This window comes from Centruroides sculpturatus, unplaced genomic scaffold (genome assembly GCF_000671375.1).
Source record: "Centruroides sculpturatus isolate CEXI.00-Female unplaced genomic scaffold, Cexi_2.0 scaffold464, whole genome shotgun sequence".
Classification (NCBI taxonomy): Eukaryota; Metazoa; Arthropoda; class Arachnida; order Scorpiones; family Buthidae; genus Centruroides; species Centruroides sculpturatus.
In genome coordinates, this window is record NW_019384627.1 from 100,652 (window position 1) to 113,635 (window position 12,984).

A 12,984-nucleotide genomic window follows, 5' to 3' on the forward strand; every position below is an offset into this window, starting at 1 on the left:
AATAGTCAAAGCTGGAACTATCACAGTATATAAAGACAATGAACACACCTTATACATTCTTCCAGCAATTAACTTTAATTAAAGTTAATTAACTTTAATTAAAGTTAATTGCTGAAAGAGTGTGTAAGATGTGTCATTGTCTTTATATATTGACATACATATGTGCTGGAATCAGGTGAGCTATAAAGTTTTTTCTGTACAGAAATTTTAATTAACATAATTCAATATTTTTTGGATTGCTCTGTTATGGTCATGTCTTCAAGAAAATGGCAGGAAATAAAATGTCAAAATGAGGGTAATGAGGAATACTAAACGGTAGTTAAAGTGGAATAGTATTCCACATTATTCAACTTATAAATGTGTGTAGCTTTGTTTTGTTATATTGAGTTCATTGAATCAGTTATTTTGTAATACTCAAATAATTCAGCCAGATTCTTATTGGGCTATAATATGTCTAATTTATATGTAGTTTTGTAAGTATATTTGTATAACAGGAAAATTATGTTTGTCTTCTTAAGATTGTAGTCAAGATACCAAAAAAAAAGAAGTAAAGCAAAATCAGTGGTTGCCTGACAATAATATGCAAGTAATTCAAGCTATAAAAAAGGGGAAAATGGTTTTTATGATATCTGCTAAGATATTTTCCATTCCATGGTTGACACTTTCTGTCTGGTAAAGTATTGAAATAAGCATTGATGAAGTTGCAAGGCTTCCTGTAAATCAGAACTCAGCCCAGTCCAAGAAACTGGAAAAACAGTTAGTAGAGTATGCTTTAGAAATGAAACAAAAATATTTTAATATGACAAGAGATTTGTGGTCCTTGCATTTCAGATAACTGTCTGAAATGTTCTTTGATGTACATTTTCTCTCACTAACCAGAGTGCAGAAAAAGAATGATTAAGTGTTTATGAAAAAACAAACAAACTGCCCTTCCATTGCCCAAATAATGTCTGATGCCAGAGTGCAGAAAAAGATAAACAACATTAGATATGCAGTGGTTATAGCAAGTAGTCCCGAAGAATTACAACAACTGATGGACTGTATTGTCGAGTACAGTGAACTGCATGGTCTCTTCATGAATTTTACCAAAACCAAACTTCTTGTGTTCTCAAAAACAAGAAAAAGTGCAAATCTTCTCATTCATGGGAACACTATCGAGCAAGTATCATCTCTCAAATACCTCGGCACAATAATAAATGAACAATGTGATCAGCGTAAAGAAATAAGAGCAAGGATTGAACAAGCCAGAACATCGTTTATGAATATGAAAATGTTTTTCGTTAGATCCGAATTGAGTTTATGTCTGAGGATTCGAACGTTAAATCTTCTCCATCCTGCTATAATGGATGCAAAAGTTGGAATCTGGACTCCCAAACTGAGAGAAGAATTGAAGCTTTTGAAATGTATTTGTACAGACGAATACTTCGAATATCATGGGTGCAAAGGATTACTAATGTTAAAGTCCTGAACTGCATGAACAAGCAAAAAGAACTCCTGCTGACCATCAAAATCATGAAAACACAGAAAAAGTCATATAATGAGAGGAGTGAAATATCAAATACTTAGACTAATATTAAAAGGCAAAATATAAGGAAAAAGATCTATTGGAAGTCCAAAGAATCAACAGTTGAAAGACATCACAAGGTGGTTCGGGCCACAAGGTATCTATGGAGATATTCCGAGCTGCTATATCGAGGACAATGTTAGCTATATGGATTGCCAACCTTTGACAGGAGATGGCACATTAAGAAGATGATGCCAGAGTGAAAAAATTCGCCAGAGTGAAAGAATTCACCAAAGAGAATGTCCAGTTTTCCAATTTAATACGTGATAGATATGATTAGTACAATTTCATACATGACCAAATTTTTAATACAATGAAGCAGGACTATCAATTGTGCAGAGCAAATAACCTACAGTTGTGGCATCAAGAGAGAAATGGCAAGTTGACTTCTGCTGTTGCTACTGAAAAAGTGGGCAGTCTGTGTTGACGTATNAAAAGAAAAATATATAGAATAGATATATATAATAACTCTTTTGTACACTTTTATCCATAAGGTATATAAAAGCAAAATGTTCAGCCACTGCCAATCGAAACAAACTCAGCTCTGACTCCCTGGATGAAATATTGATATAACTAAATCAATCAAGATGGACAACAAGTACTTTATCCACACTTTCCAAAATATTGTTTCAACTGACTTAATTACTTTTAATAAACTGACTAATTAATTTTGATTTTATTTTCAATTTAAAATTATCTAGCTGCATGTAAATACAAATACCCAGTGCATCAATAACTCCCTCCTAAAGACAAACTGGACATGCCAGCTTATTGGGTTTACCAGGATGCCAAGTTAATGAAATTTCACTGTATTGCGGTAAGCAAGAATATGAAACTTCAGAACATTGAAATTTCACACAATGAAAGAATATATCAAGTAGAGAAAGATATTCAAGGACTTAAATTACTCAAATATCAAAAATGCTTTATTCTTGTTCTTTCTATATAATAAAATAATTTATTCTTTTTGTGATGAACATTGTAGACATTAAGTATGACAATGCATGGTAATTACACAGTCACCGACTGTATATTATGTATGATATACAACAAACTCTCTTCAAAAGAAATTAGTACTTATTGGATTTGGGAAGCAATTTCTTTTTTGAAAAATCAACAATCTGATAGTTAAACACGAAGAAAAAAGCAATTTTAATCACAATTATTAAAGGGATTATATTCAATTATGTTCAAAGATCACAGATTCTATGCCTGGACAGACTTGTGTAATTTCCAGATAAAAAAAAATACATGTAACAAAATTAAAAATTTATATACATGCTTGCATGATTTGATTTATATTTTGTATAGTAAAAATAAACATATGTAAAGAGATTACTTATTTGTGAACTAAACAATAGCAAAACATTTGAAAAAATATCATTTACTAAATATAAAATGTCTATCAATAAATCAATGTTTTAAATATGAAGGATTATGTATTTCAATAGAAATAGACTAATATATGAGTACATTTTTTAATTGTTCTTATTTGTTAAAAATATAATATATAGATAAATATTTTATAAATTAATACTAAATCTATTTTAAATTAGAATTTACTTGAAGATAAATCTTTGAATTTCAGGATGGTATTCAGTGTTGAAACTGTTAAACAACTTGGAACTTGTCAATGTCCTTCCAAGGATTCTCCGGATGATATGATTTTAGGAATTTGTTTGAAAAAGTTTGGGATTCCAATAACACACTCAAAATTATTTCATCAGGTATATTATATTGATAAAATCATAACTTTGTATAATCTTTTTCATAAATTGTATAATCTTTAAAATTTAAATTTTTATACTTCTTACCTTTAGGCTAGGCCAATGGATTATGCACCAGAATATCATCATCATCCGCCAATAAGTTTTCACAAACACTGGATGATAGATCCTGAACAAGTCTACCAAGAATGGTTGGCCGATAGTGATATTCAGAGAGATGATGCTGCTCATTCTGAGCTTTAAGCTCAAAAACATTTGTGATTTAGAATAATGTGCTAAAATGTGCATTTAAAATAAATTTAAAAAATTTTTCTAAACAAAACAAGTTTTAACATAAGAACTAAACTTTATTTGTTGATAAATGGACTACAAATGATTTACATCCTAAAGCTGCAACAGTGTTCAAACACATTGACTAATTTAGCCAATATGTTTTAAATTACAAAAAGGCCCAATAAGTATTTTCTTCTCACTTTTCTATAAACACGACTATTTTGACATTAGTAAACTGTCAAAGAATTAAACTTCTTAAAATATCTAACGTTTTAGTATAACCTGGTTTCCTTTGTGCAATAAATATATTGCCATAGTGTCACTAACTGACACATTGCCTCTCATACTTGTGTAAAATGTTATGTATCTAGCTTCTAAAATTTCTGAGAAAATGGACCTTTTTTTTACATTTTCATATAAAGTCAAACTATTCTTGCTGATGAACAAATATAATTTTAAACTACAAAAAGAAAAAAAACAACAATTAAAATAACATCTTTTGATTGCTAACTAGAAAGGGAAAAAAATGAAATGCTGAGAGAATTGTTCAGTTGGATAAATCTAGAAATATTGCTTCCTAGCATAACAAATCAGTTGACAAAGTGTAGATCTAACAGACTCTATGAACACTGTAAATAAGATGATATATCCAGATAACACAACTTACTTGTTAGATGTTTTACATTAAGTAAAGCAACATCTAAGCATGTACAGTACATGATCATTTATGATATTAGCTGGAAAGAGAGTTATTCTGCCTCTTTGTAAGAGGCTAAATGATTAGCAAATGCAATTAAATAGTAATGTGAAAATTATTAAACATTTTCCATGAGACAACAGATAGAAACATAATTGGCAACAGATGGTAATGTCAAACAAAGAAAATTCTCTAGCAAAAACAGTTCTGTGATATCATTTTCTGGATCCAAAACAAAACCCTAGGAAAACAATTGCTTAAATAAACAATAAATACTTTAGCGTTTTGATGTAGAAGGGATCAACTTTCAAACATAGGAATAATTTGGTTATTGTTTGTTCTGTTGCTTAAAAGAGCCTCTTACTTGCAGAACACTATCTTAACAGTAAATTTTTTAAAATAAAGAATGAATACAGATTAAATATAAAAGAATTAAAAAGATTATTATTATATTGATTGAAATTGGCTGATGGTATTTACACTTGAAAATATAAAATACACGGAAGATACAAAATACCATCTTCTAATCACTAGTGACTGTGTGTCACAATCCTCACCTACAGAGGCATAGTCTTCAATAAAAGATTGTCTCTGTAGGTGAGGATTGTGTATCACTGATGATTAAGAAGATGAATTTACGAAGAAATTATCTTTCACATATTTTATAATTATTATAAATAATTCAAACTTTCTTAAAAAAATTTATTGTAGATAGTTTAAGAATATAGATTATCATAGTAATACCACTAGTGATAGTGTTGGTGATGGGTAGTAAAAAGTCACAAATAACTACAAATCTTTCTTTTTCTGACTTTTCATAAGTAATTTATATTATGTTGAAATAATACATTTCATATAAAATATCAGTTAATAACAAATTAAATATCTAACAATATTCATGATTAAAACTGTAAGATAACAAGAATTATTTTTAATCTGTTAGATGATAAAACTATTTGGACTCTCATTTGAATATAAGATAATTAAGAAATGAGATTCTTATTTAAAAAACAGATAAAAATAAAAAATTAAAACTTTAAGAATTCAAATTTTTTAATATAAATGCTTACAAAACTTTTTGGCTTCTTCAGATACATTTTAAAACTGAAAAACGAAACACTCTGAGCATTCTAATTTTCCAGGAAAGTCATCACCTTGGATGTTATTTGTTATAAGTTTTAATATATTCATATAATAATAATTTTTACGATTTATTTAAAATAATTCAAAATAATTAAGCTAAAAGTTATATATTCCTAATATTTTTATATTAAAATCCATCTTTGAAAAACAAGAAATATCAATTGGTTATGATTATATATAAATAGCTATTTTTACATATAGTTCAACTGCTTAAATCTTTTTCTTAACAAGAACTAAAAAATTATAATTTGTAACTTTCCAGTTCAATAATTCTTTTCATTGTATTTTTTTTGTATATTTAAAATTTTATTATTATTTAAAATTAACATTTTGTCAATTCCCTTGGTTTAAAATTTGAATAAAAAAACAAACCAAGTTAAATCACAAAAAATATATATTTTTTTGTGATTTTATATATATATATAAATAAAAAATGTGTTTTATTTTCAATCAAAATAGTCAGAACTCACAATTGTTTATTTTGGAACAAATCAATAGGTAACAAGCAATAAAACATGAAATAGGAAACTGTTTGCAATTCCTGATTAATCAATAGAAATTTTGGTCTAAAAAAGTTATTTTTTAATAGTCTAAAACAGTGGTCCCCAACCCCTGGGCCACAGACCGGTACCGGTCCGTAAATCAAATGGTACTGGGCTGCCCAAGGAACATTAAATTATTTCCATTTTATTTACTGTGGTGCATTTCTCTTGGGTTTGTGCGACTTTTAATGGACATGTGGTTAACTGGGAGCTGAGTCGTCACCTAAAACAGCACCAATACCGTGCATGCACAAAATATTGTGATTTTAGGTGACGTCTGGAGCTGAGCGGCTGCAAGCAGCAGTGGCGTTGTAGCTTTGGTGGAGAGTGTCGTGATGAAATCATCTGGATGTACATTTCCCGCCATTTTTCTTTTCAAATGAGCAATGGTTGACGCCATAGAAGCTCGGATCAAGAAATGAGTGTTAGTTTCGAAAACAGGAGCGCTGATTGGCCAGCAAACATCGTATGATCGGCAGACATCCGATAGCACTACAAAACGCTGATTGGTCAATTAGTGTTTCCTTCAATCCATATAAAAAATTGGGTTTAGGCGGGAAAGTTCAGTTCACCTAAGATCTGTTAGGTTGGTCTAAGTTGGTCTGACTTCACCGATATACGTGTATATTGTGTTTGCTCAAATTTAACCCATAAATTAGCAAAAATGAGTACAAAACAGACATCGTTAAAAAGTTTCCTTGGGAAAAAGAAATGGCCCAGTGAAGAGACAAAAAAAGCCTTCAACATCAAAGAAACATAAAACTTTTAACAGACAATACCATAAGTCCTACTTGAAATATGGATTTATCGGAACAGGTGATTCTCACACACCAATCCCGCTCTGCATAGTTTGCGGCGACCAGCTCTCTAACGAGGCAATGAAACGTTCAAAACTGCTTTGCCACTTGAATGCCATGCACCCTGGATTAAAAGACAAGCCCCTGGAGTATTTTGAAAGAAAAAAACGGGAACACGAAGAACAAGAAATTTCTGATGGCCACCACATCAATAAAGGAGAATGCACTGTAAGGAACCAAGTCTGAGCTTTATTTTTATTTTACTTTTATTTTGCTTTCATTATATTTTGTTTGGGGCTTATGTTTAGTTAAGACGAAGGTTTCCTCACCATTCACCTTAGTAACTTAAAAATAGAAGAAAAACCAACTCACCGACGAAAGAAAAGCGCCGTAGAAAAACTCGCAAACACTTGCGCTTCCCGAGCGGAAAAAAGTAAGTCCGCACCGACGAAAAGGGGGGGGNTTAATATCAAAAATGTCTTCGTACGCAATGGGTTAATACCAAATTACTTAATTTATAATTATTAATAGTAGTAAAAATAACCTGATTAATTACGGCAACCATTTGGTTTAGTATTGATATTTACATATTACAAATTCAATCAATATAATTAAGCAAAAAATAAAAATTAGAAAAACTGACTTACTACTAGGAATTGGAGTATACTCAGTACCTTCTTCTGAAACATCACTGAGAAAACTTCCTGCATCATCTGATAATGAAGCCTATTAAAATATATAAATAAATATAAAATTAATAAACTGAGTACTTAAAATTATTTATAGAATTACAGACAATATTGAAAAAATACAAAAGTAACATAAAAATGATTGTACCTCTGACGAAGTTGTACTACTAGAAAGATTTTCTTCAGCATCAAAATATTCCGATGCAGATAAAACAGAAGAACTTTCATGAGATAATGATGGCTGTAGAGGTTGATGAATTAGCTATTATAAAAACATAATATATACAAAAATATAAAACTTATAATTACATGTATTATGTGTTTGTTAAAGTGACAGAGACTATTTGTTAGCAACAGCAAATAAATAGTGAAAGAAGTTATGTACATTAATTAAATGATGATAATTCAAAACATAAATTTTCCAAATATTTCTTAGGTATCTTTGAAGAACAAACAAGTACGAATGACTAAATACGAAAACTTTTAAAAATTTAAACATCTTCAAATCTTTAAAATGGTACATGATGTTAATACAAATAACTATTTCTCTAATTTCTTTGTTAGTTATAATTATCTAAAATAAAGCAATTCATGCACATATTATGTACAACAGACACAGTATAAACACAGCCAACTATAACAACAGGCCTAACCACAAATGTCACCATTTTGCAAGATGGCAAACATTGGTGACTATGATTCCTACTTTCAAAGTTTATCTGGATAAATTAAGTATCCTTTAACAAACAACCAAATCAACCTATTAGATTTCAAATGGCTCTCTCTCTTCATTCAAAAAGATCGATTTGCATCCTTTTGCCACATTCAAAGAAAACAAAAACAATGTTTATCTAACAAAGTTCCTTTGTAAATTGTAAGATGTTCTTCAAATGTGTAAAAGTCTATTAAAAACAAGTTGCTATAATGGTTTAGTTTAAATAAAGTTTATTCTGAAAACTTATCTAAACTTCAATATTTTGTATTTAACCTAATATTGAAAAATGTACAAAATTTATTCCACTTTAAAAATTTTTTGGATATAAATAAATTGTAGTTAATTAATAAATTATTTTCAATAAAACAGCAAATTACAAATTAACAGATCAAGATTAAAAAGAAGTTGAAAAATGCAGAATACCACCTTATCTATTAAATTAATATACATTCATGCCACCTACCAATTTACTGTGAAAATTAAGACAGTTTTAAAGAAAAAATGATGGTATAAGAAATATCATGTAATCTGTGCTTTGTTTTGTTCAGAGGCTCAAAATTTATTTTTTCACATTTCTGAAATTTTTAAAGGTGCTCATTTGACATACATATCAATAATAGTCAAAGCTGGAACTATCACAGTATATAAAGACAATGAACACACCTTATACATTCTTCCAGCAATTAACTTTAATTAAAGTTAATTAACTTTAATTAAAGTTAATTGCTGAAAGAGTGTGTAAGATGTGTCATTGTCTTTATATATTGACATACATATGTGCTGGAATCAGGTGAGCTATAAAGTTTTTTCTGTACAGAAATTTTAATTAACATAATTCAATATTTTTTGGATTGCTCTGTTATGGTCATGTCTTCAAGAAAATGGCAGGAAATAAAATGTCAAAATGAGGGTAATGAGGAATACTAAACGGTAGTTAAAGTGGAATAGTATTCCACATTATTCAACTTATAAATGTGTGTAGCTTTGTTTTGTTATATTGAGTTCATTGAATCAGTTATTTTGTAATACTCAAATAATTCAGCCAGATTCTTATTGGGCTATAATATGTCTAATTTATATGTAGTTTTGTAAGTATATTTGTATAACAGGAAAATTATGTTTGTCTTCTTAAGATTGTAGTCAAGATACCAAAAAAAAAGAAGTAAAGCAAAATCAGTGGTTGCCTGACAATAATATGCAAGTAATTCAAGCTATAAAAAAGGGGAAAATGGTTTTTATGATATCTGCTAAGATATTTTCCATTCCATGGTTGACACTTTCTGTCTGGTAAAGTATTGAAATAAGCATTGATGAAGTTGCAAGGCTTCCTGTAAATCAGAACTCAGCCCAGTCCAAGAAACTGGAAAAACAGTTAGTAGAGTATGCTTTAGAAATGAAACAAAAATATTTTAATATGACAAGAGATTTGTGGTCCTTGCATTTCAGATAACTGTCTGAAATGTTCTTTGATGTACATTTTCTCTCACTAACCAGAGTGCAGAAAAAGAATGATTAAGTGTTTATGAAAAAACAAACAAACTGCCCTTCCATTGCCCAAATAATGTCTGATGCCAGAGTGCAGAAAAAGATAAACAACATTAGATATGCAGTGGTTATAGCAAGTAGTCCCGAAGAATTACAACAACTGATGGACTGTATTGTCGAGTACAGTGAACTGCATGGTCTCTTCATGAATTTTACCAAAACCAAACTTCTTGTGTTCTCAAAAACAAGAAAAAGTGCAAATCTTCTCATTCATGGGAACACTATCGAGCAAGTATCATCTCTCAAATACCTCGGCACAATAATAAATGAACAATGTGATCAGCGTAAAGAAATAAGAGCAAGGATTGAACAAGCCAGAACATCGTTTATGAATATGAAAATGTTTTTCGTTAGATCCGAATTGAGTTTATGTCTGAGGATTCGAACGTTAAATCTTCTCCATCCTGCTATAATGGATGCAAAAGTTGGAATCTGGACTCCCAAACTGAGAGAAGAATTGAAGCTTTTGAAATGTATTTGTACAGACGAATACTTCGAATATCATGGGTGCAAAGGATTACTAATGTTAAAGTCCTGAACTGCATGAACAAGCAAAAAGAACTCCTGCTGACCATCAAAATCATGAAAACACAGAAAAAGTCATATAATGAGAGGAGTGAAATATCAAATACTTAGACTAATATTAAAAGGCAAAATACAAGGAAAAAGATCTATTGGAAGTCCAAAGAATCAACAGTTGAAAGACATCACAAGGTGGTTCGGGCCACAAGGTATCTATGGAGATATTCCGAGCTGCTATATCGAGGACAATGTTAGCTATATGGATTGCCAACCTTTGACAGGAGATGGCACATTAAGAAGATGATGCCAGAGTGAAAAAATTCGCCAGAGTGAAAGAATTCACCAAAGAGAATGTCCAGTTTTCCAATTTAATACGTGATAGATATGATTAGTACAATTTCATACATGACCAAATTTTTAATACAATGAAGCAGGACTATCAATTGTGCAGAGCAAATAACCTACAGTTGTGGCATCAAGAGAGAAATGGCAAGTTGACTTCTGCTGTTGCTACTGAAAAAGTGGTCAGTCTGTGTTGACGTATCAAGTGCCAGCAAAGCATAGTGGCAAAGCTAGGAATTGTCAGAGTCCGTGCTCATGCCCCGATGCCTGCATCGGGCCTTTCAACTGGCTATAATATAATAGAAAGATTAAAAGTACGAAATAATCTAATAATCCTAACCTTTGTTGCTATTATTTTGCCTGGGCAATGCTGGGCTCATCTGCTAGTTCTTCAATAAAACAAATATAGAAAATAAGTGCTTCAAATAAAATTTCTTGTAATAAATGATGAAAATAATGAGTCACTTCTTTTAACACATGTGAATAAAAATTGTGGATAATGTGGTATATTATATTCCATTACCCTACTATTTTCTCAAACACCAAAAAAACAACTTTTTCAACTTTTTTCTCTTCAAGACAAAACAAGCAAATGTAGATCAAAATGCAGGGTAAACCACTAAGCAGGATAAACACACTATTAAGCAATAAAAAAACTGTATAATTATATTAAAAATTAACCAAGACAAGCATCAGAATAAAAATGTCAATTCACATTACCTCACTTTACTATATATCATTCCTCAAAATGTTAATTATATTAATTAATTAATTATTTAAATTAATGTGGATAACTTAAAACTAGACTGGAATCAAAAGCATATCAATAACCAAACTATTTTATTTTCAGAGTAGAAATTATTGCTAAGCATAAGATATTTTTCTGAAAAACAATTTTTAAAGAAAGTAAAGAAAAAGAAAAGCAAATACATTATGAAGAATGTGTAAGATGTTAGATATATTTGGATGAAAGTATTGCAAGAAGTTTTTACTAAGAAGTTTAAAAGTCAACATGTCAATAAAATTATTTTATTAATGTTTTTTAAAAAATATTTAATTATTTTTATCATATTATTTCAGGATTGTTATTTTAATATTTAATTTCTAAAACAGTAAAACAATTATTAATAATTCAAAAATTATAAATAAAAATATATCATTTCACACTTACTGTGGATTCATCTGCATTTTCTGCTGTAGGTGTGCCTGAGATATATGTTGTAGTACTACCAACATCAGAGGTTGCGTGAATCTGTTGAAGTCTCATACGTAAATCTTTATTTTGCATTAAAGCCTAGAGAAAAAATTTATTAAGGGAAAAAAAACAAATAACCTAATACAACTAAACATAAATAACTCTTGTTATCTACAGCTTTACCTTTTTAACAATGTTAATTTTATTAAAAAATTTATTTAAAAAAATTATATTTTTAAATACTTGTGGACACTTTAATGAGTTAGTGAATATATATTTAAATTATTACATATATAAATTGTTTGTTATTAATCCAAAAATTATGAAAAAATTTTTTTTAATACAAAAATGAGAAATATAAATCATTATTAATAAATTACTTTTATGCTATTAACGTATTATAGAACTAATAAACAATGAAAATTTGAGAACAATGAAAATTTAGTCTTGGCTACTTTATGAAGCTTGAATAAAGTACAACAAGGCACTTTCTCCATTTCATCAGGTAATTAAAGTACTGTACTACTTTCTTATAACCAGGACTGCAGAGTCGGTAAAAAAACATTTGACTCTGACTCCAGATAATTTTAGCAGGTCAACTCTGACTCAGGCAAAATTAAATACCAAGTCATTTTATGAGGGGCAGAGGCACTCACAGGGGGTACCCTAGGGTACCCTACTCTGAAAGGAGCCTGGGGTGTAAATACTTTTATACCCCAGGTTACCTTTTATATGTAAATAAAAACTGAAATACTTTTATAGTTAGTATTTTTAATATTTAACTTACATTAATATTTATTTGTATAAAAAATTAATTTTTAACAAATATCTAAAATGAGGAGAAAGGGGGTGATAAAATTCTACATCTACATATATTCAACAGCATTTGCACTTCAATTTCACCCTTCCAGAAGAGTTAGTCCAACTAAAAAGCATGCAATCTAACTACTACTTCAGTTCTTTGTTTGAAAAGAAAAATATGTACTCTGATCAATTAGTCTGACTCATTCAGAAAAAAGAGTACTTATTTAGAGCAGGGATAATAAATGAATGATTCAAAACTATTCAAATTCAATTGGGTCAAAATAATTTAACTACTAAACACAAATACCACAAAGAACACTACATATTTAATAAATTAAATTAATGCATTTTGTATTTAAAATAAATGAATTATAACAAAATACAAAAAGATTTAAAAAAATTAATAAATATATGTCATATAATGAGAGG

At 29.4% G+C, this 12,984-nt stretch overlaps 2 protein-coding genes across 2 annotated transcripts in view; one reads left to right on the plus strand and one right to left on the minus strand.

The window, feature by feature from the left end:
• Positions 1–12,984, minus strand: part of LOC111625653 (oxysterol-binding protein-related protein 3-like) — a 148,502-nt gene that overhangs the window by 31,838 nt on the left and 103,680 nt on the right. Inside the window, exons 16-18 of the mRNA XM_023368866.1 lie at positions 11,728–11,850; positions 7,581–7,694; positions 7,383–7,469 (exon numbers count right to left, since the gene is read on the minus strand). Coding sequence (XP_023224634.1) covers positions 7,383–7,469; positions 7,581–7,694; positions 11,728–11,850 — 324 coding nt within the window. The remainder of the gene's footprint in view (positions 1–7,382; positions 7,470–7,580; positions 7,695–11,727; positions 11,851–12,984) is intronic.
• LOC111625640 (beta-1,3-glucosyltransferase-like) lies at positions 3,107–4,048 on the plus strand. The gene is made up of 2 exons (XM_023368851.1): positions 3,107–3,291; positions 3,385–4,048. The coding sequence occupies exons 1-2, from the start codon at positions 3,154–3,156 to the stop codon at positions 3,532–3,534; spliced, it is 288 nt and encodes a 95-aa protein (XP_023224619.1). The 5' UTR covers positions 3,107–3,153; the 3' UTR covers positions 3,535–4,048.